General features: G+C 52.3%; 1 protein-coding gene across 3 annotated transcripts in view; it reads left to right on the forward strand.

The window, feature by feature from the left end:
• Window positions 1–24,228, forward strand: part of LOC147118328 (AP-1 complex subunit gamma-1-like) — a 181,260-nt gene that overhangs the window by 85,642 nt on the left and 71,390 nt on the right. For all 3 annotated transcript variants that reach the window (XM_085984393.1, XM_085984394.1, XM_085984395.1), the window contains 3 exons: window positions 6,055–6,153; window positions 12,294–12,349; window positions 18,477–18,590. In XM_085984393.1, coding sequence (XP_085840519.1) covers window positions 6,055–6,153; window positions 12,294–12,349; window positions 18,477–18,590 — 269 coding nt within the window. The remainder of the gene's footprint in view (window positions 1–6,054; window positions 6,154–12,293; window positions 12,350–18,476; window positions 18,591–24,228) is intronic.

A 24,228-nucleotide genomic window follows, 5' to 3' on the forward strand; every position in this document is an offset into this window, starting at 1 on the left:
CTCCCTCAGTACTGCCCCTCCGACAGTGCAGCGCTCCCTGTATACTGCCCCTCCGACAGTGCAGTGCTCCCTCAGTACTGCCCCTCCAACAGTGCAGCCCTCCCTCAGTACTGCCCCTCCAACAGTGCAGCGCTCCCTCAGTACTGCCCCTCCGACAGTGCAGCGCTCCCTCAGTACTGCCCCTCCGACAGTGCAGCACTCCCTCAGTACTGCCCCTCCGACAGTGCAGTGCTCCCTCATTACTGCCCCTCCGACAGTGCAGCGCTCCCTCAGTACTGCCCCTCTGACAGTGCAGCGCTCCCTCTGTACTGCCCGTCCGACAGTGCGGCGCTCCCTCAGTACTGCCCCTCCAACAGTGCAGCCCTCCCTCAGTACTGCCCCTCCGACAGTGCAGCCATCCGTCAGTACTGCCCCTCCGACAGTGCAGCGCTCCCTCAGTACTGACCCTCCGACAGTGCAGCGCTCCCTCAGTACTGACCCTCCGACAGTGCAGCGCTCCCTCAGTACTGCCAGTCCGACAGTGCAGCACTCCCTCAGTACTGCCCCTCCGACTGTGCGGCGCTCCCTCAGTACTGCCCCTCCGACCGTGCAGCGCTTCCTCAGTACTGCCCCTCCAACCGTGCAGCGCTCCCTCAGTACTGCCCCTCCGACAGTCCAGCTCTCCCTCTGTACTGCCCCTCCGACAGTCCAGCTCTCCCTCAGTACTACCCCTCTGACAGTGCAGCTCTCCCTCAGTACTACCCCTCCGACAGTGCAGCACTCCCTCAGTACTGCCCCTCCGACAGTGCAGCTCTCCCTCAGTACTGTCCCTCCGACAGTGCAGCACTCCCTCAGTACTGCCCCTCCGACAGTGCAGCTCTCCCTCAGTACTGTCCCTCCGACAGTGCAGCACTCCCTCAGTACTGCCCCTCCGACAGTGCAGCTCTCCCTCAGTACTGCCCCTCCGACAGTGCAGCTCTCCCTCAGTACTGACCCTCCGACACTCCAGCTCTCCCTCAGTACTGCCCCTCCGACAGTGCAGCTCTCCCTCAGTACTGCCCCTCCGACAGTGCAGCTCTCCCTCAGTACTGCCCCTCCGACAGTGCAGCTCTCCCTCAGTACTGTCCCTCCGACAGTGCAGCTCTCCCTCAGTACTGTCCCTCCGACAGTGCAGCACTCCCTCAGTACTGACCCTCCGACAGTCCAGCTCTCCCTCAGTACTGCCCCTCCGACAGTGCAGTGTCCCTCAGTACTGCCACCTTCGACAGTGCAGCGCTCCCTCAGTACTGACCCTCCGACAGTGCAGCGCTCCCGCAGTACTGACCCTCCGACAGTGCAGCGCTCCCTCAGTACTGACCCTCCGACAGTGCGGTGCTCCCTCAGTACTGCCTCTCCGACACTGCAGCGCTCACTCAATACTGACCCTCCGACAGTGCAGCACTGCCTCAGTACTGCCACCTTCGACAGTGCGGCGCTCCCTCAGTACTGCCACCTTCGACAGTGCAGCGCACCCTCAATACTGGCCCTCTGACAGTGCAGCACTCCCTCAGTACTGCCCCTCCAACAGTGCAGTGCTCCCTCAATACTGCCCTCCGACAGTGTGGCGCACCCTCAGTACTGCCCCTCCGACAGTGCAACGCTCCCTCAGTACTGACCCTCCGACAGTGCGGCGCTCCCTCAGTAATGCCCCTCCAACAGTGCAGTGTCCCTCAGTACTGCCTCTCCGACAGTGCAGCGCTCCCTCAGTACTGCCACCTTCGACAGTGCAGCGCTCCCTCAGTACTGCCCCTCCGACAGTGCAGCACTCCCTCAGTACTGCCTCTCCGACAGTGCAGCGCTCCCTCAGTACTGCCCCTCCGACAGTGCAGCACTCCCTCAGTACTGATTGCTCTGACAATGCAGCGCTCCCTCAGTACTGCCCCTCCGACAGTGCAGCGCTCCCTCAGTACTGCCCTTCCGACAGTGCAGCGCTCCCTCGGTACTGCCACCTTCGCCAGTGCAGTGCTCCCTCAGTACTGCCCCTCCGACAGTGCAGCGCTCCCTCAGTACTGCCCCTCCGACAGTGCAGCGCTCCCTCAATACTGACCCTCCGACAGTGCAGCACTCCCTCAGTACTGCCACCTTCGACAGAGCGGCGCTCCCTCAGTACTGCCACCTTCGGCAGTGCAGCGCTCCCTCCATACTGACCCTCCGACAGTGCAGCACTCCCTCAGTACTGCCCCTCCGACAGTGCAGTGCTCCCTCAGTACTGCCCTCCGACAGTGCAGCGCTCCCTCAGTACTGCCCCTCCGACAGTGCAGTGCTCCCTCAGTACTGATTCCTCTGACCGTGCAGCGCTCCCTCAGTACTGCCCCTCCGACAGTGCAGCACTCCCTCTGCACTGCCCTTCCGACAGTGCAACGCTCCCTCAGTAATGCCACCTTCGACAGTGCAGCGCTCCCTCAGTACTGCCCCCACTGGCAGTTCAGCGCTCCCTCAGTACTTCCCCTCCGACAGTGCAGCGCTCCCTCAGTGCTGCCTCTCCAACAGTGCAGCGCTCAGTCATTACTGCCTCTCCGACAGTGCAGCGCGCCCTTAGTACTGATTCCTCTGACAGAGCAGCGCTCCCTCACTGCCGACCCTCCGACAGTATGGCGCTCCCTCAGTACTGCCCCTCCGACTGTGCAGCGCTCCCTCAGTACTGCCCCTCCGACAGAGCGGCGCTCCCTCAGTACTGTCCCTCCGACAGTGCAGCGCTCCCTCAGAACTGACTCCTCCGACAGTGCAGCACTCCCTCAGTACTGCCCCTCCGAAAGCGCCGCACTCCCTCCGAACTGACTCCTCCGACAGTGCAGCGCGCCCTCAGTACTGATTCCTCTGACAGAGCAGCGCTCCCTCAGTGCCGCCCCTCCGACAGTGCAGCACTCCCTCAGTACTGCCCCTCCGACTGTGCAGCGCTCCCTCAGTACTGCCCCTCCGACAGTGCAGCGCTCCCTCAGTACTGCCCCTCCGACTGTGCAGCGATTCCCTCAGTACTGCCCCTCCAACAGTGCACCGCTCCCTCACTACTGCCCCTCCGACAGTGCAGCGCTCCCTCTGTACTGCCCGCCCGACAGTGCAGCGCTCCCTCAGTACTGCCCCTCCAACAGTGCAGCACTCCCTCAGTACTGCCCCTCCGACAGTGCAGCGCTCCCTCTGTACTGCCCGTCCGACAGTGCAGCGCTCCCTCTGTACTGCCCGTCCGACAGTGCGGCGCTCCCTCAGTACAGACCCTCCAACAGTGCAGCCCTCCCTCAGTACTGCCCCTCCGACAGTGCAGCGCTCCCTCAGTACTGACCCTCCGACAGTGCAGCGCTCCCTCAGTACTGCCCCTCCGACAGTGCAGCGCTCCCTGTATACTGCCCCTCCGACAGTGCAGTGCTCCCTCAGTACTGCCCCTCCAACAGTGCAGCCCTCCCTCAGTACTGCCCCTCCAACAGTGCAGCGCTCCCTCAGTACTGCCCCTCCGACAGTGCAGCGCTCCCTCAGTACTGCCCCTCCGACAGTGCAGCACTCCCTCAGTACTGCCCCTCCGACAGTGCAGTGCTCCCTCATTACTGCCCCTCCGACAGTGCAGCGCTCCCTCAGTACTGCCCCTCTGACAGTGCAGCGCTCCCTCTGTACTGCCCGTCCGACAGTGCGGCGCTCCCTCAGTACTGCCCCTCCAACAGTGCAGCCCTCCCTCAGTACTGCCCCTCCGACAGTGCAGCGCTTCCTCAGTACTGCCCCTCCGACAGTGCAGCGCTCCCTCAGTACTGCCCCTCCGACAGTGCAGCCATCCCTCAGTACTGCCCCTCTGACAGTGCAGCGCTCCCTCAGTACTGACCCTCCGACAGTGCAGCGCTCCCTCAGTACTGACCCTCCGACAGTGCAGCGCTCCCTCAGTACTGCCAGTCCGACAGTGCAGCACTCCCTCAGTACTGCCCCTCCGACTGTGCGGCGCTCCCTCAGTACTGCCCCTCCGACCGTGCAGCGCTTCCTCAGTACTGCCCCTCCGACCGTGCAGCGCTCCCTCAGTACTGCCCCTCCGACCGTGCAGCGCTCCCTCAGTACTGCCCCTCCGACAGTCCAGCTCTCCCTCTGTACTGCCCCTCCGACAGTCCAGCTCTCCCTCAGTACTACCCCTCTGACAGTGCAGCTCTCCCTCAGTACTACCCCTCCGACAGTGCAGCACTCCCTCAGTACTGCCCCTCCGACAGTGCAGCTCTCCCTCAGTACTGTCCCTCCGACAGTGCAGCACTCCCTCAGTACTGCCCCTCCGACAGTGCAGCTCTCCCTCAGTACTGCCCCTCCGACAGTGCAGCTCTCCCTCAGTACTGCCCCTCCGACAGTGCAGCTCTCCCTCAGTACTGTCCCTCCGACAGTGCAGCTCTCCCTCAGTACTGTCCCTCCGACAGTGCAGCACTCCCTCAGTACTGACCCTCCGACAGTCCAGCTCTCCCTCAGTACTGCCCCTCCGACAGTGCAGCTCTCCCTCAGTACTGCCCCTCCGACAGTGCAGCTCTCCCTCAGTACTGCCCCTCCGACAGTGCAGCTCTCCCTCAGTACTGTCCCTCCGACAGTGCAGCTCTCCCTCAGTACTGTCCCTCCGACAGTGCAGCACTCCCTCAGTACTGACCCTCCGACAGTCCAGCTCTCCCTCAGTACTACCCCTCTGACAGTGCAGCACTCCCTCAGTACTGCCCCTCCGACAGTGCAGCTCTCCCTCAGTATTGGCACTGGGAGTGTCAGCCTCGATTTTGTGTTCAACTCTCTGGAGTGGAACTTGAACCCATGACCTTCTGACTGAGCCACGGCCGATCGAATGAGACATTAAACCTGGGCCCCCGTCTGCCCCTCTCTGCTGGTTGTAAAAGATCCCAGGGCCTGTATTGAATGAAGCGCAGGGGGAGCTCTCGCATACGTCATGGCCCAATATATATCCCTCAACCAACATCACTAAACAACAAGATAATCTGGTTATTTATCTCATTGCTGTTTGTGGGATCTTGCTGTGTGCATATTGACTGCCGCATTTCTTACATTACAACAATGACTAGACTTCAAACGTATTTCATTGGCTGTGAATGGTCATGTAAGGCACTGTTTACATTCAAGACATTCTATTGGTCTTTTTCAATGCCTTTGGTCCCTCTATACGTGAGTATTCCAACGCTCTCCTGGCTCGCCTCACATCTTCCACCCTCCATTATCTTGAGCTCATCCAAAACTCTGCTGCCCCATGTCCTAACCCGCACCAAGTCCCGTTCATCCATCACCCCTTTGCTTGAAGTCCAGCAATGCCTCGATCCTAAAACTCTCATCCTTGTGTTCAAATCCCTCCATGGCTTCCCCCCTCCCTATCTCTGTAACCTCCTCCAGCCTTACAACCCTCTGAGATATCTGTGCTCCACCAATTCTGGCCTCTTGAGCATCCCCGCTTACCATCGCTCCACCATTGGCGGCCGTGCCTTCAGCTGCCTGGGCCCTAAGCTCTCGAATTCCCTCCCTAAACCTCTCCGCCTCTCTCTCCTCCTTTGAGACGCTCCGTAAAATCTACCAAGCTTTCGGTCATCTGTCCTAATTTCTCCTTATGTGGCTCGGTGTTAAATTTTGTCTGACAGGACTGGACAGACTAGATGCAGGAAGGATGTTCCCGATGGCGGGGGAGTCCAGAACCAGGGGTCACAGTCTAAAGATAAGGCATTTAGGACTGAGATGAGGAGGAATTTCTTCACCCAGAGAGTGGTGAACCTGTGGAATTCTCTACCACACAAGGCAGTGGAGGCCAATTCATTAAATATATTCAAGAAGGAGTTGGATATATTTCTTAAAGCTAAAGGGATCAAGGGATATGGGGAGAAAGCAGGGACAGGGTACTGAATTTGGATGATCAGCCATGATCTCATTAAATGGCGGAACAGGCTCGAGGGGCCGAATGGCCTACTCCTGCTTCTATGTTTCTATGTCCAGGCGTGTCTGCAATCTTCTCCTGATGGTCGTACTTCCTCTTTGAACCACCACGTCCGTCGTATCCTACCATTCTGATCCCCGCTTCCTTGTCCTCTCCTCCTCCAGGTCGCTACTAACACAGAGACCAGCAAGAATGCAGGGAACGCCATACTGTACGAGACAGTGCTGACCATAATGGACATCAAGTCCGAAAGCGGATTGCGTGTAAGATGAACCTTCGTCCAACTACGTTACATAGGATTTGCATAAAATTGACCTTCTCAAGGGGGCAACTAGGGTATTTTTTTTTTATTCATTGGATGTGGGTGTCACTGGCAAGGCCAGCATTTATTGCCCATCCCTAGTTGCCCTTGAGAAGGTGGTGGCTGAGAACTTGAGGCACACATGGGTTTGGACTCTCATATAGGCCTGACCAGGTAAGAATGATGTGGAGATGCCGGTGTTGGACTGGGGTGGACAAATGTAAGAAATCACAGAACACCAGGTTATAGTCCAACAGCTTTATTTGAAATCACAAGCTTCACCTGACGAAGGAGCAGCGCTCCGAAAGCTTGTGATTTCAAATAAAGCTGTTGGACTATAACCTGGTGTTGTGTGATTGCTTACCTTTGACCAGGTAAGGGACAGCAGATTTCCTTCCCTAAAGGAACCAGATGGGATTTTACAACAATCTGGTTGTTTTATGATACCATTACTGACACCATTTTATTCCAGATTTATTTATTTAGCTGAATTTAAATTGCCCAACTGCCGTGGTGGGATTTGAACTCATGTCTCTGGATCATTAGTCCAGGCATCGGGATTACCAGTCCAGTAACACAATCGCAATGCTACCATATCCCCTACTGTAAGGGTCACAGAACCAAGTCAGGTAGATAGAATTAAGATAGAGATCAACCACAATCTAATTAAATGGGTGGAAGAGATTTCAGGGGCTGAATGGCCTCCTCCTGTTCCTATGATTGAATGGGCGGAACAGGCTCGAGGGGCTGAACGGCCTCCCCCGTTCCTATGATTGAATGGGTGGAACAGGCTCGAGGGGCTGAATGGCCTCCTCCTGTTCCTATGATTGAATGGGCGGAACAGGCTCGAGGGGCTGAACGGCCCCCCCCTGTTCCTATGATTGAATGGGTGGAACAGGCTCGAGGGGCTGAATGGCCTCCTCCTGTTCCTATGATTGAATGGGCGGAACAGGCTCGAGGGGCTGAACGGCCTCCCCCTGTTCCTATGATTGAATGGGTGGAACAGGCTCGAGGGGCTGAATGGCCTCCTCCTTTTCCTATGATTGAATGGGTGGAACAGGCTCGAGGGGCTGAATGGCCTCCTCCTTTTCCTATGATTGAATGGGTGGAACAGGCTCGAGGGGCTGAATGGCCTCCTCCGATTGCTATGATTGAATGGGTGGAACAGGCTCGAGGGGCTGAATGGCCTCCTCCGATTGCTATGATTGAATGGGTGGAACAGGCTCGAGGGGCTGAATGGCCTCCTCCTGTTCCTATGATTGAATGGGTGGAACAGGCTCGAGGGGCTGAATGGCCTCCTCCGATTGCTATGATTGAATGGGTGGAACAGGCTCGAGGGGCCGAATGGCCTCCTCCTGTTCCTATGATTGAATGGGTGGAACAGGCTCGAGGGGCTGAATGGCCTCCTCCTGTTCCTACGATTGAATGGGTGGAACTGTCTCGAAGGGCTGAATGGCCTCGTCCTGTTTTCCTACGATTGAATGGGTGGAACAGGGTCGAGGGGCTGAATGGCCTCCTCCTGTTCCTATGATTGAATGGCGGAACAGGCTCGATGGGCTGAATGGCCTCCTCCGATTGCTATGATTGAATGAGTGGAACAGGCTCGAGGGGCCGAATGGCGTCCTCCTGTTCCTATGATTGAATGGGTGGAACAGGCTCGAGGGGCTGAATGGCCTCCTCCTGTTCCTATGATTGAATGGGTGGAACAGGCTCGAGGGGCTGAATGGCCTCCTCCTGTTCCTATGATTGAATGGGAGGAACATGCTCGAGGGGCTGAATGGCCTCCTCCTGTTCCTATGATTGAATGGGTGGAACAGGCTCAAGGGGCCGAATGGCCTCCTCCTGTGTTCCTACGATTGAATGGGTGGAACAGGCTCGAGGGGCCGAATGGCCTCCTCCTGTGTTACTACAATTGAATGGGTGGAACAGGCTCGAGGGGCTGAATGGCCTCCTGAATTGCAGTCAGAATCAGGGGAATTTATAATGGGGAACAAAGAAATGGCTGACCAATTAATTACATACTTTGGTTCTGTCTTCATAAAGGAGGACACAAATAACCTCCCAGAGATGTCGGGGAACATAGGGTTTAATGAAAGGGAGGAACTGATAGAAATCAGTATTTGTAGGGAAATGGTGTTAGGGAAATTGACGGGATTGAAGGCCGATAAATCCCCAGGGCTTGATAATCTACATCCTAGGGTACTTAAGGAAGTGGCCCTAGAAATAGTAGATGCATTGCTGGTCATCTTCCAAAATTCGATAGACTCTGGAACAGTACCCATGGATTGGAGGGTAGCTAATGTTACCCCACTGTTCAAAAAGGGTGGTAGAGAGAAAACGGGGAATTATAGACCGGTAAGCCTGACATCGGTAGTGGGGAAAATGCTAGAGTCCATTATAAAGGATGTAATAGCAGAGCACTTGGAAAACAGTGACAGGATCGGACAAAGTCAACATGGATTTACAAAAGGTAAATCGTGCTTGACTAATCTACTGGAATTTTTTGAGGATGTAACTGGTAAAATAGATAAGGGAGAACCAGTGGATGTGGTGTATTTGGATTTTCAAAAGGCTTTCAATAAGGTCCCGCATAAGAGACTAGCGTGCAAAATTAAGGCACATGGGATTGGGGGCAATGTATTGACTTGGATAGAGAACTGGTTGGCAGACAGAAAGCAAAGAGTTGGAATAAACGGCTCTTTTTCCGAGTGGCAGGCAGTGACTAGTGGGGTACCGCAGGGATCGGTCCTTGGACCAGCTATTCACAATATATATTAATGATCTGGACAAGGGAACTAGATGTAATATCTCCAAGTTTGCAGACGACACAAAGCTGGGTGGGCGTGTGTGCTGTGAGAAGGATGCCGAGAAACTCCAGTATGATTTGGACAGGTTGGGTGATTGGGCAGAAGCATGGCAGATGCAATATAACGTGGATAAATGTGAGGTTATCCACTTTGGTGTCAAAAACAGGAAGGCAGATTATGATCTAAATGGCAATAGATTGGGAGAAAGGGAAGTGCAACGAGACCGGGGTGTCCTTGTGCACCAGTTGCTGAAAGTAAGCATGCAGGTGCAGCAGGCGGTTAAGAAGGCAAATGGTATGTTGGCCTTCGTAGCGAGAGGGTTTGAGTACAGGAAGAAGGATGTCTTGCTGCAGTTGTACAGGGCCTTGGTGAGGCCATATCTTGGGTATTGTGTGCAGTTTTGGTCGCCTTATCTGAGGAAGGATGTTCTTGCCATGGAAGGAGTGCAGCGAAGATTCACCAGGCTGATACCTGGGATGGCAGGAATGACGTATGAAGAGAGATTGGGTCGATTGGGCTCCTACTCGCTGGAGTTTAGAAGAATGAGAGGGGATCTCATCGAAACTTATAAAATTCTAACAGGACTAGACAGAGTAGATCCTGGAAGGATGTTTCCGATGGTCGGGGAGTCCAGAACCAGGGGTCACAGTCTAAGGATAATGGGTAAGCCATTTAGGACAGAGATGAGGAGGAATTTCTTCACCCAGAGAGTGGTGAACCTGTGGAACTCTCTACCACAGAAAGCGGTGGAGGCCAATTAATTAAATATATTCAAGAAGGAGTTGGCTATATTTCTTAAGGCTAAAGGGATCAAGGGATATGGGGAGAAGGCAGGGACAGGGTACTGAATTTGGATGATCAGCCATGATCTCATTGAATGGCGGAGCAGGCTCTAGGGGCCGAATGGCCTACTCCTGCTCCTATCTTCTATGTTTCTATATTTCTGTTCCGACAATTGAATGGGCAGAACAGGCTCGAGGGGCCGAATGGCCTCCTCCTTTGTTCCTACGTTTGAATGGGTGGAACAGGCTCGAGGGGCCGAATGGCCTCCTCCTGTTCCTATGATTGAATGGGCGGAACATGCTCGAGGGGCCGAATGGCCTCCTCCTGTGTTCCGACGATTGAATGGGTGGAACAGGCTCGAGGGGCTGAATGGCTTCCTCCTGTGTTCCTGCGATTGAATGGGCGGAACAGGCTCGAGGGGCTGAATGGCCTCCTGCTCCTATGATTGAATGGGTGGAACAGGCTCGAGGGGCCGTATGGCCTCCTCCTGCTCCTATGATTGAATGGGTGGTTGCCCTTGAGAAGGTGATGGTGCGCCGCCTTCTTGGACCGCTGCCATCCATGAAGTGAAGGTGCTCCCACAGTGCTGTTAGGGTCGCCGATATAGGACGGTGTGTAACTTGGAGGGGAACTTGGAGATGCTGGTGTTCTCATGCGCCTGCTGCCCTTGTCCTTCTAGGAAGAAAATGTCGCGGGCTTAGGAGGCGCTGCCGAAGAAGCCTTGGCGAGTTGCTGCAGTGCATCTTGTAGATATACCTAGCACAAAGGAAGATTGTTGTGGTGATTGAAGGTCAATCATCACAGCCCCAGGACATCGCTGCAGGAGTTCCTCAGGGCAGTGTCCTAGGCCCAACCATCTTCAGCTGTTTCATCAATGACCTTCCCTCCAACATAAGGTCAGAAATGGGGATGTTCGCTGATGGCTGCACAGTGTTCAGTGCCATTCACAACTCCTCAGATAATGAAGCAGTCCATGCCCGCATGCAACAAGACCGGGACGATGTTCAGGCTTGGGCTGATAAGTGGCAGGTAACATTCGCGCCACAGAAGTGCCAGGCAATGACTATCTCCAACAAGCGAGAGTCTAACCACTGCCCCATGACATTCAATGACATTACCATCGCCGAATCCCCCACCATCAATGTCCTGGGGGTCACCATTGACCAGAAACTTAACTGGACCAGCCACATCAATACTGTGGCAACAAGAGCAGGTCAGAGGCTGGGTATTCTGTGGTAAGTGTCTCACCTCCTGACTCCCCAAAGCCTTTCCACCATCTACAAGGCACAAGTAAGGAATGTGATGGAATACTCTCCACTTGCCTGGACGAGTGCAGCTCCAACAACACTCAAGAAGCTCGACACTATCCAGGACAAAGCAGCCCGCTTGATTGGCACCCCATCCACCACCTTAAACATTCACTCCCTCCACCACCGGCGTACCGTGGCTGCAGTGTGTACCATCGACAAGATGCACTGCAGCAACTCGCCAAGGCTTCTTCGGCAGCACCTCCCAAACCCGCGACCTCTTCCACCTAGAAGGACAAGGGCAGCAGGCGCATGGGAACACCACCACCTCCAAGTTCCCCTCCAAGTCACACTCCATCCTGACTTAGAAATATATCGCCGATCCTTCATCGTCGCTGGGTCGAAATCCTGGAACTCCCTCCATAACAGCACTGTGGGAGTACCTTCACCACACGGACTGCAGCGGTTCAAGAAGGCGGCTCACCACCACCTTCTCAAGGGGCAACTAGGGATGGGCAATAAATGCTGGCCTTGCCAGCGACGCCCACATCCAATAAACGAATAGAAAATGATGGTACACACTGCAGCCATGGTACGCCGGTGGTGGAGGGAGTGAATGTTTAAGGTGGTGGATGGGGTGCCAATCAAGCGGGCTGCTTTGTCCTGGATGGTGTCGAGCTTCTTGAGTGATGTTGGAGCTGCACTCATCCAGGCAAGTGGAGAGTATTCCATCACACTCCTGACTTGTGCCTTGTAGATGGTGGAAAGGCTTTGGGGAGTCCGGAGGTGAGACACTCCTCGCAGAATACCCAGCCTCTGACCCGCTCTTGTTGCCACAGTATGTGGCTGGTCCAGTTAAGTTTCTGGTCAATGGTGACCCCCCAGGGTGTTGACGGTGGGGGAATCGGCGATGGTACGTGTACGCTGACAGCACTTGAGTCAAGAGTCAATCCCGCATTGGGTGTATGTGGCGAGGGGGGGGCGGGTGGGGACTGGAGTCACGTGTAGGCCCAGACTGGTTAAGGATGTCTGGTTCGTTCCGGTGAAGGGACAGTCAAGTGTCACGGTGCTCCCACAATGCTGTTGGGTCGGGAGTTCCGGCATTCCCACCCTCGCAACCACGAAGGAATTGTTTGGGGAGCGCTTTGAGAATTCCGGCTTGAATCATAGGCCCGACTCTCGCCTGTTGTCCCCGCTCACTGACCCAGCTTATGAGCTCCCCGTTTTGTGAACACTTTTTAAGTGTCTCTCTCTCTCTCTTGTAGGTTCTGGCAGTCAACATCCTGGGCCGCTTCCTCCTCAATAATGACAAAAACATCCGGTAAGGTGTCGAATCAGGAGGTATCCCGGGTGGCCACCTTGGGAGAACTTGACAACAACAACAACAACTTGTATTTACATAGCGCCTTTAACGTAGTAAAACGTGCCAAGGCGCTGCACAGGAGTATTTTAAGACAAAATATTTGACACCGATCCACATAAGGATAAATTAGGGCAGGTGACCAAAAGCTTGGTCAAAGAGGTAGGTTTTAAGGAGCGTCTTAAAGGAGGAAAGAGAGTTAGCGAGGCGGAGAGGTTTAGGGAGGGAATTCCAGAGCTTAGGGCCTAGACAACTGAAGGCACGGCCACCAAAGGTTGAGCGATTATAATCAGGGATCCTCAAGAGGGTAGAATTAGAGGAGCGCAGATATCTCTGGGGGTTGTGGGGCTGGAGGAGATTACAGAGATAGGGAGGGGCGAGACCATGGAGGGATTTGAAAACAAAGGATGAGAATTTTGAAATCGAGGCGCTGCTTAACCGGGAGCCAATGTAGGTCAGCGAGTACAGGGGTGATGGGTGAACGGGACTTGGTGCGAGTTAGAACACGGGCAACCGAGTTTTGGATGACCCCAGGTTTACGTAGGGTGGAATGTGGGAGGCCAGCCAGGAGTGCGTTGGAATAGTCAAGTCTAGAGGTAACAGAGGCTCGGATGAGGGTTTCAGCAGTGGATGAGCTGAGGCAAGGGTGGAGACGGGCGATGTTACGGAGGTGGAAATAGGCGGTCTTTGTTGTGCTGCGGATATGTGGTCGGAAGCTCATTTCAGGGTCAAATATGACACCAAGGTTGTGAACAGTGTGGTTCAGCCTCAGACAAATGTTAGGGAGAGGGATGGAGTCCGTGGCTCGGGAACGGAGTTTGTGGTGGGGACCGAAAGCGTCACGTTTCGGGACGGTGTTGCTGCCCCCCCCTTGGCGACGCCATCCGGAAACACGACGCCAGGTTCCAGGTGTACACTGATGAAACCTGGCTCTACCTCACCACCGCCTCTCTCGGCCCCCTCCACTGCCTCTGATTCATCACGCTGCTTGTCCGACACCCAGTCCAGGATGGAGCAGGAATTTGCTCCAACTGAATATCGGGGAGACCGAAGCAATGCTTCTGTTAAGCCGCGCGACCGCACGGCGGTTTCGAGGTCCCGCGCAGGCCGCCTGTTAAAGGGGCCGCGCACCCGAAGAGTAAATTAAAGGGGAACATTGGACCGAGCTATTGTCTTCTGACTCCGTCGCCAACTGCGTTCCCCGGCCACCGACTCCATCCCCTCTCCCTGGCGACTGTCCGAGGCTGAACCAGACCACCCGCAACCTTGGTGCCGTATTTAACCTTTGACCTTCAAGACACACATATCCGCGCCATCACCAAGACTGCCTACTTCCACCTCCGTAACATCGCCCGTCTCCGCCCCCTGCCTCAGCTCATCCGCTGCTGAAACCCTCGTCCGGGCCTTTGTTATCTCCAGACTCCGACTATTCCAACGCTCTCCTGGCTGGCCTCCCACATTCTACCCTGCGTAAACTCGAACTCATCCAAAACTCTGCTGCCCCGTGTCCTAACCCGCACCAAGTCCCGTACACGTACACCCATCACCCCTGTGCTCGCTGACCTATCTACTACAATCACTCTGTAAAGAAAGAAAGACTTACATTTATATAGCATCTTTCACGACCACCGGACGTCTCAAAGCGCTTTACAGCCAATGAAAGGAACGATGTGATTGCACTAGAGAGGGTACAGAGGAGATTTACAAGGATGTTGCTGAGAGTAGAGAATCTTAGCTATGAGGAAAGACTGGATAGGCTGGGTCTGTTTTCATTGGAACAGAGGAGGCTGAGGGGAGACCTTATACAGGAATCTCTTTTTTATCCGGGACCGGCGTGGTGCCGGTTTATCAAAAAGTCCAGATTACAGAGAGGTATAGTAAAAGGTACGAGAGCCCCGTACACAACCACAGATCCAAGCGTCCCTGTTGCATAGTAACAGGTGCAGGAACCCCGGCCACAGATCCAGGCGTCCCTGTTGCATAGCAACAGGTGCAGGAACCCCGGCCACAGATCCAGGCGTCCCTGTTGCATAGCAACAGGTGCAGGAACCCCGGCCACAGATCCAGGCGTCCCTGTTGCATAGCAACAGGTGCAGGAACCCTGGCCACAGATCCAGGCGTCCCTGTTGCATAGTAACAGGTGCAGGAACCCCGGCCACAGATCCAGGCGTCCCTGTTGCATAGTAACAGGTGCAGAAACCCCAGTTACACGGCCACAGATCCAGGAACGGCCACTAATATGAAGTAAAACTTACCTGAACCTACTCCTGAATTTTGCTGGTTAACAGAGATTTCCGGTTATTTAGGTACCGATAAATCGAGAGTTTCCTGCATTGAGGTGTATAAAATTATGAAGGGCCTAGATAAAGTGGATAGAAAGGACCTATTTCCCTTAGCAGAGGGGTCAAAAACCAGGGGGCACAGATTTAAAGTAATTGGGGGAAGGTTTAGAGGGGATTTAAGGGGAATTTTCTTCACCCAGAGGGTTTGTGGGGGTCTGGAACTCACTGCCTGAAAGGGTGGTAGAGGCAGGAACCCTCATCACATTTAAAAAGTACTTGGATGTGCACTTGGGGTGCTGTAACCTGCTGGGCTGCGGACCTAGAGTTGGGAAGTGGGATTAGGCGGGATAGCTCTTTGTTGGCCGGCGCGGACACGATGGGCCGAAATGGCCGCCTCTCGTGCTGTAACTTTCTATGATTCTATGAAGTACTTTTTTTTTGAAGTGTAGTCACTGTTGTAATGTGGGAAACACGGCAGCCGATTGGCGCACAGCAAGCTCCCACAAACAGCAATGTAATAAATGATAATCTGTTTCTTTTTAGTGATGTTGGGTTGAGAGATAAATATTGGCCCCAGGACACCAGGGAGAACCAGTCGAGCACTCCCTCAGTACAGCACCTCCAACAGTGCAGCACTCCCTCAGTACTGCCCCTCCGACAGTGCGGCGCTCCCTCAGTACTGCCCCTCCGACAGTGCAGCACTCCCTCAGTACTGCCCCTCCAACAGTGCAGCGCTCCCTCAGTACTGCCCCTCCAACAGTGCAGCACTCCCTCAGTACTGCCCCTCCAACAGTGCAGCACTCCCTCAGTACTGCCCCCTCCGACAGTGCAGCGCTCCCTCAGTACTGCCCCTCCAACAGTGCAGCACTCCCTCAGTACTGCCCCCTCCGACAGTGCAGCGCTCCCTCAATACTGCCCCTCCGACAGTGCAGCGCTCCCTCAGTACTGACCCTCCGACAGTGCAGCGCTCCCTCAGTACTGCCCCCTCCGACAGTGCAGTGCTCCCTCAGTGCTGACCCTCCGACAGTGCAGCGCTCCCTCAGTCCTGACCCTTCCGACAGTGCAGCGCTCCCTCAGTATTGACCCTCCGACAGTGCAGCGCTCCCTCAGTACTGACCCTCCGACAGTGCAGTGCTCCCTCAGTACTGACCCTCCGACAGTGCAGCGCTCCGTCAGTACTGCCCCTCCGACAGTGCAGCGCTCCGTCAGTACTGCCCCTCTAACAGTCCAGTGCTGCCTCAGTACAGCCCCTCCGACAGTGCAGCGCTCCCTCAGTACAGCCCCTCCGACAGTGCAGCGCTCCCTCAGTACTGCCCCCTCCGACAGTGCAGTGCTCCCTCAGTACCGCCCCTCTGACAGTGCAGCGCTCCCTCAGTACTGCCCCTCCGACAGTGCAGTGCTCCCTCAGTACTGACCCTCCGACAGTGCAGCGCTCCCTCAGTACTGCCCCCTCCGACAGTGCAGTGCTCCCTCAGTACCGCCCCTCTGACAGTGCAGCGCTCCCTCAGTACAGCCCCTCCGACAGTGCAGCGCTCCCTCAGTACTGCCCCCTCCGACAGTGCAGTGCTCCCTCAGTACCGCCCCTCTGACAGTGCAGAGCTCCCTCAGTACTGCCCCTCCGACAGTGCGGCGCTCCCTCAGTACTGACCCTCCGACAGTGCTGCGCTCCCTCAGTACTGCCCCTCCGACAGTGCAGCGCTCCCTCAGTACTGCCCCTCCGACAGTGCAGTGCTCCCTCAGTACCGCCCCTCTGACAGTGCAGCGCTCCCTCTGCGCTGCACTGGAGTGTCAGCCTAGATTTTTGTGCTCAAGTCTTTGGAGTGGGACTTGAACCCACAAACCTTCTAACTCCGAGGCAAGTGTGCTGCCCACTGAGCCACAGCTGACACGATGAAGACAGCTTGCATAGACTAGGCTTGAATCCCCTCGGCCTTAGAAGATTAAGGGGTGATCTGATCGAGGTGTTTGAGGTGATTAAAGGATATGATAGGGTAGATAGAAAAGAAACAAAAGAAAGACTTGCATTTATATCGTGCCTTTCACGACCACCGGACGTCTCAAAGCGCTTTACAGCCAATGAAGTACTTTTGAAGTGGAGTCACTGTTGTAATGCGGGAAACGATGTGGGATAGAGAGAAACTCTATCCTCTGGTGGGGGTGGGGGCGGGGAGTCCAGAACAAAGGGGGCATCACCTTAAAATTAGAGCCAGGCCATTCAGGGGTGGTGTCAGGAACCACTTCTTCACACAAACGGGTGTTGGAAATCTGGAACGCTCTCCCCCCTAAAAAGCTGTTGAGGCTGGGGGTCAATTGGAGCTGAGATTGATAGATTTTTGTTGGGTAAGGGTATTAAGGCTTACGGAACCAAGGCGGGTAGATGGGGTTAAGATACAGATCAGCCGTGATCTAATTGAATGGCGGAACAGGCTCAAGGGGCTGAATGGCCTCCTCCCATTCCTATGTTCCCACGTTTCTTCCCGCCAACAGGAAGTGCGGCTGCCCCTTTAAGGAGCTGCCCTTTTAAGGAACGCCCCCGCCTCTTACCATCCCAGCACATTTCTGCTCCCCCCCCCCCACCCCTAGGACAATCTAACATAGGAACATAAGAAATAGGAGCAAAAGTAGGCCATTCGGCCCTTCGAGCCTGCTCCGCCATTCAATAAGATCATGACTGATCTTTGACCTCAACTCCACTTCCCCGCACTATCCCCAAATCCCTTGATTCCTTTAATATCCAAAAATTGATCGATCTTTGTCTTGAATATGCTCAACGACTGAGCCTCCACAGCCCTCTGGGGCAGAGAATTCCAAAGAATTCGGGTGACGGGAGGGTCGGTAACCAAAGGACACAGATTTAAGATATTGAGACCACACCTGGAGTATTGTGTACAGTTTTGGTCTCCTTACCTAAGGAAGGATATACTTGCCATAGAGGGAGTGCAACGAAGGTTCACCAGACTGGTTCCTGGGATGGGGGGATTGTCCTAATGAGGAGAGTTTGAGTAAACTCGGCCTATATTGTCTAGAGTTTAGAAGAATGAGAGGTGATCTCATTGAAACATATAAAATTCTTACAGGACTTGACAGGGTAGATGCAGGGAGGATGTTTCCTCTGTCTGGGGAGTCTAGAACCAGGGGTCACAGTCTCAGAATAAGGGGTCGGCCATTTAGGACTGAGATGAGGAGAAATGTCTTCACTCAGAGGGCGGTGAATCTTTGGAATTCTCTACCCCAGAGGGCTGTGGAGGCTCAGTCGTTGAGTATATTCAAGACAGAGATCGATAGATTTTTGGAATATTCAGGGAATCGAGGGATATGGGGATAGTGCGGGAAAGGGGAGTTGAGGTAGAAGATCAGCCATGATCTTATTAAATGGCGGAGCAGGCTCGAGGGGCCGAATGGCCGACTCCTGCTCCTATTTCTAATGTTCTTATGTTCTTATAAGATAATCGGTGAAAAAAACCAGAGGGGAAAACAAGAAGGATTTTATTTACGCAGTGAGTTGTGATCTGGAACGCGCTGCCTGAAAGGGCGGTGGAAGCAGATTCAATAGTAACTTTCAAAAGGGGAATTGGATAAATGCTTGAAGGGAAAAAATGTGCAGGGGGTGGGGGGGGAAGAGCAGGAGGAGAGTGCGACTAATTGGACAGCTCTTTCAAAGAGCTGGCACAGGCACGATGGGCCGAACGGTCTCCTTCTGTGCTGTATGAATCTACAATTTCCAATTCGGGATCACGGTTCACAATTCTCCTCATCGATCTCCCCCCCGTCTTGTTTCTCTTAAACCTTTTCTATCTCCATCGTAGGTATGTGGCCTTGATGTCGCTGCTGAAAATGGTCCAGTCCGACCACATCGCAGTCCAGAGACATCGTAGCACGATCGTAGACTGCCTCAAGGATCCTGATGCCACTATGAAGAGGTAACAACAACAACTTGTATTTACATAGCGTCTTTAACGTCATAAAACGTCCCAAGGCGCTGCACAGGAGCGTTACCAAACAAAATTTGACACCGAACCACAGGAGAACCTGAGGAAGGATGTTCTTGCCATGGAGGGAGTGCAGTGACGATTCACCAGGCTGATACTTGGGATGGCAGGAATGACGTGTGAGGAGAGATTGGGTCGATTGGGCTTGTATTCGCTGGAGTTTAGAAGAATGAGAGGGGATCTCATTGAAACTTATAAAATTCTAACAGGACTAGACAGACTGGATGCAGGAAGGATGTTCCCGATGGTCGGGGAGTCCAGAACCAGGGGTCATAGTCTAAGGATAAGGGGTAAGCCATTTAGGACAGAGATGAGGAGGAATTTCTTCATCCAGAGAGTGGTGAACCTGTGGAATTCTCTGCCACAGAAGGCCGTTGAGGCCAATTCATTAAATATATTCAAGAAGGAGTTAGATATATTTCTTAAGGCTAAAGGGATCAAGGGATATGGGGAGAAGGCAGGGACAGGGTACTGAATTTGGATGATCAGCCATGATTGCATTGAATGGCGGAGCAGGCTCGAGGGGCCGAATGGCCTACTCTTGCTCCTATCTTCTATGTTTCTATGATATTAGGGCAGGTGACCAAAAGCTCAGACAAAGAGGCGGGTTTTAAGGAGATTCTTAAAAGAGGAGGGAGAGGCGGAGAGGTTTAGGGAGGGAATTCCAGAGCTTAGGGGCCCAGGCAGCTGAAGGCACGGCCGCTGATGGTGGAGCGATGGAAATCAAGGAACCTCAGTGGTGGGAAAATTATTGGAAAAAGTTCTGAAGGACAGGATAAATCTTCATTTAAAAATACACGGATTAATCCAGGACAGTCAGCATGGATTTGTTAAGGGAAGGTCGTGTCTGACTAACTTGACTGAATTTTTTTGAGGAGGTAACAAGGAGGGTTGATGAGGGTAGTGCATTTGACGTAGTCTATATGGATTTTAGCAAGGCTTTTGATAAGGTCCCGCATGGCAGACTGGTCACGAAAGTGAAAGCCCATGGGATCCAAGACTAAGTGGCAAGTTGGATCCAAAACTGGCTCGGAGACAGGAAGCAGAGGGTAATGGTTGATGGGTGTTTTTGTGACTGGAAGGCTGTTTCCAGTGGGGTTCCGCAGGGCTCAGTACTGGGTCCCTTGCTTTTTGTGGTATATATCAACGATCTAGACTTGAATATAGAGGGTATGATTAAGAAGTTTGCAGATGATACTAAAATTGGCCGTGTAGTTGCTAATGAAGAAGGAAGCTGCAGACTACAGGAAGATATCAATGGACTGGTCAGGTGGGCAGAACAGTGGCAAATGGAATTCAATCCGGAAAAGTGTGAGGTAATGCATTTGGGGAGGGATAACGGCAAGAGAATACACTATAAATGGTAGGACACTGAGTGCCATAACCTACAGGACTACGGACCAAGAGCTGGAAAGTGGGATTAGGTCGGATAGCCCTTTGTCGGCCGGCGCAGGCACGATGGGCCGAAATGGCCTCCTTCCGTGCTGTAACTTTCTATGATTCTATGAATGCACAGGACGCCAGAATTGGAGGAGCGCAGATACCTCGGGGGGTTGTGGGGCTGGAGGAGGTTACAGAGATAGGGAGGGGGGCGAGGGCCATGGAGGGATTTGAAAACAAGAATGAGAATTTTGAAATCGAGGTGATGACGGACCGGGAGCCCAATGTAGGTCAGCGGGCATGGTGGGGGGGGTGATGGGCGAAGGGGGACTTGGTGCGAGTTTGGACACGAGGCAGCAGAGTTTTGGATGACCTCAAGTTCACGGAGGGTGGAAGATGGGAAGACGGCCAGGAGCGCGTTGGAATAGTCGAGTCTGGAGATAACAAAGGCCCAGATGAGGGTTTCAGCAGTCTAGATAGTCTCAGGATAAGGGGTTGGCCACTTAAGACTGAGATGAGGAGGAATTTCTTCACTCAGAGGGTTGTGAATCTTTGGAATTCTCTGCCCCAGAGGGCTGTGAATACTGAGTCTTTGAGTATATTCAAGGCTGAGATCGAGAGATTTTTGGACTCTAGGGGAATCAACGGATATGGAGATTGGGCGGGAAAGTGGAGTTGAGGTCGATGATCAGCCATGATCGCATTGAACATAAGAACATAAGAAATAGGAGCAGGAGTAGGCCAATCGGCCCCTCGAGCCTGCTCCACCATTCAATAAGATCATGGCTGATCTGATCCTAACCTCAAATCTTCTATCACTCTGCATCCACCCGAACCCATGTGATCTCCCGGGAGAGGCGAAAAAACAGATAAAGACCCAATGGCCAATTTGGGAGAAGAAATCTGGGAAATTCCTCTCCGACCCATCTAGGCGATCGAAACTCGTCCAGGAGATCACTGTGTCCCTATATTTTCGACAGTACTTACCTTCTGTAAAGGCGATCTCCACCCCAGCCAGGAACAGGAATAAAACCATCTCCTGAAATCTAACACAGAATTAGAACACAAGAAGTAGGAGCAGAACCAGGCTACACGGCCCCTGGGCCCACTCCACTACCCACAGGGCCATGACCATTCCGAACCTAGACTCATGTCCAATTTCCTGCCCGCTCCCCGTAACCCTTAATTCCCTTTACTTCTAGGAAACTATCTATTTCTGTTTTAAATTTATTTAATGATGTAGCTTCCACAGCTTTCTGGGGCAGCAAATTCCACAAACCTACCACCCTCTGAGTGAAGTAGTTTCTCCTCATCTCAGTTTTGAAAGAGCAGCCCCTTATTCTAAGATTATGCCCCCTAGTTCTAGTTTCACCCATCATTGGGAACATCCTCACCACATCCACCCGATCAAGTCCCTTCACAATCTTATATGTTTCAATAAGATCGCCTCTCATTCTTCTGAACTCCAATGAGTAGAGTCCCAATCTACTCAACCTCTCCTCATATGACCACCCCCTCATCCCCGGGATTAACCGAGTGAACCTTTTTGTACTGACTCGAGAGCAAGTATGTCTTTTCTTAAGTATGGACACCAAAACTGTATGCCGTATTCCAGGTGCGGTCTCACCAATACCTTGTATAACTGCAGCAATACCTCCCTGTTTTTATATTCTATACCCCTAGCAATAAAAGCCAACATTCCATTGGCCTTCTTGATCACTTGCTGCACCTGCATACTAACTTTTTGAGTTTCGTGCACCAGGACCCCCAGATCCCTTTGTACTACAGTACTTTCCAGTTTCTTGCCATTAAGATAATAACTTGCTCTATGATTTTTCCTGCCAAAGTGCATAACCTCACACTTTCCAGTATTGTATTCCATCTGCCAAATCTCTGCCCACTTACTTAGCCTGCCTATGTCACTTTGCAGGTTTTTTATGTCCTCCTCACTCACTACTTTCCCTCCCATCTTTGTATCATCTGCAAACTTTGATATGTTACACTCGGTCCCCTCCTCCAAATCGTTAATATAGATTGTAAAGTGTTGGGGACCCAGCACTGACCCCTGCGGAACTCCACTAGTTACTGATTGCCAGTCTGAGAACGAACCATTTATCCCAACTCTCTGCTTTCTGTTAGAGAGCCAATCCTACACCCACGCCAGAATATTACCCCCAATCCCGTGATTTTTTATCTTGAGCAATAATCTTTTGTGTGGCACCTTGTCAAATGCCTTTTGGAAGTCTAAATACACTACGTCCACTGGTTCTCCTTTATCCACCCTGTATGTTACTTCCTCAAAGAACTCAAGCAAATTTGTCAAACATGACTTCCCCTTCATGAAACCATGCTGAGTTTGTCCTATTAAATTATGTTTATCCAAATGTCCCGTTACTGTCTCCTTAATAATGGACTCTAACATTTTACCAACCACAGATGTTAGGCTAACAGGCCTATAGTTTCCAGCCTTCTGCCTACTACCCTTTTTAAATAAGGGTGTTACATTAGCAGTTTTCCAATCTGCCGGGACCTTTGCGGAGTCCAGGGAGTTTTGGAAAATTATTACCAATGCATCCACAATCCCTACCGCCACTTCCCTCAAGACCCTAGGATGTAAGCCATCAGGTCCAGGGGATTTATCCGGCTTGAGTCCCATTATTTTACCAAGTGCCACTTCCTTAGTGATTTTAATCGTATTTAGCTCCTCTCCCCCTAGAGCCCCCTGTTTGTCCAGTGTTGGGATATTCTTAGTGTCCTCTACCATAAAGACTGATACAAAATATTTGTTCAACGTTTTTGCCATCTCCATGTTTCCCACCATTAATTTCCCGGTCTCATCCTCTAAGGGACAAACATTTACTTTAGCCACCCTTTTTCTTTTTATATAACTATAGAAACTTTTGCTATCTGTTTTTATATTTTTTGCTAATTTACTTTCATAATCTATCTTCCCTTTCTTAATCAATCTTTTAGTTATTTTTTGCTGTCTTTTAAAGACTTCCCAATCTTCTATCCTCCCGCTAGATTTGGCTACCTTATATGCCCTTGTTTTTAGTCGGATACTATCCTTAATTACTTTACTTAGCCACGGATGGCTATCTTTTCTTTTGCACCCTTTTTTCCTCAGTGGAATATATTTTTTTTGGAAGTTGTAAAATAACTCCTTAAATGTACACCACTGATCATGTACCGTCTTACCCTTTAATCTATTTTCCCAATCCACTCTAATCAATTCCGCTCTCATACCTTCATAGTCTCCTTTATTCAAGCTCAGCCCGCTTGTTTGAGATCCAACCTTCTCACCCTCTACTTGAATATGAAATTCAACCATGTTATGGTCACTCATTCCAAGGGGATCCTTTACTAGGACATTTTTAATTAATCCTGTCTCATTACACAGGACCAAATCTAAGGTTGCTTGCCCCCTGGTCGGTTCAGTTACATACTGCTCAAGAAACCCATCCCTAATACACTCAATGAACACATCCTCAAGGCTGCTCTGCCCAATTTGATTTGTCCAGTTAATATGATAGTTAAAATCCCCCATAATTATAGCTGTTTCCTTATTACAAGCCTCAACTATTTCCTGATTAATACTCTGTCCAACAGAGTTGCAACTGTTCGGAGGCCTATAGACTACGCCCACTAGTGTTTTTTTCCCCTTATTATTCCTTATCTCCACCCAAACTGTTTCACTACCCTGCTCCTTTGACCCAATATCATTTCTCTGTATTATAGTGATTCCTTCCTTTATTAACATAGCCACCCCACCTCCCCTCCCTTCCTGCCTGTCCTTCCTGATTGTTCAATAACCTGGTATGTTTAATTCCCAGTCATGGTCACCCTGCAGCCATGTTTCTGTAATGGCCACAAGATCATACCCATATGTAGTTATTTGTGCCGTTAACTCATTCATTTTGTTACGACTGCTACGTGCATTCAGATAAAGAACTTTCAAATATGTTTTGTGACACTTAGTTCCTGTTTTTTCCCCTTTTACTACTTTACCTTTTACTCCATACCTTCTGTCCCTTCCTGACACGTTCTGTTTTTTAATTTCCCCACTGCTACCTAAGTCTATGACCTTTTCCGTTGTCATTTCTGTTATTTGCTCTCTAGAAACCTCCCCCCCACTAATTAGTTTAAAGCCTTCTCTACAGCCGTCGGTGGGAACTCAGCAGCAGCAGCG

This window comes from Somniosus microcephalus, chromosome 4 (assembly GCF_052327205.1).
Source record: "Somniosus microcephalus isolate GS21.2 chromosome 4, FLI_Smic_1.0, whole genome shotgun sequence".
Lineage (NCBI taxonomy): Eukaryota > Metazoa > Chordata > Chondrichthyes > Squaliformes > Somniosidae > Somniosus > Somniosus microcephalus.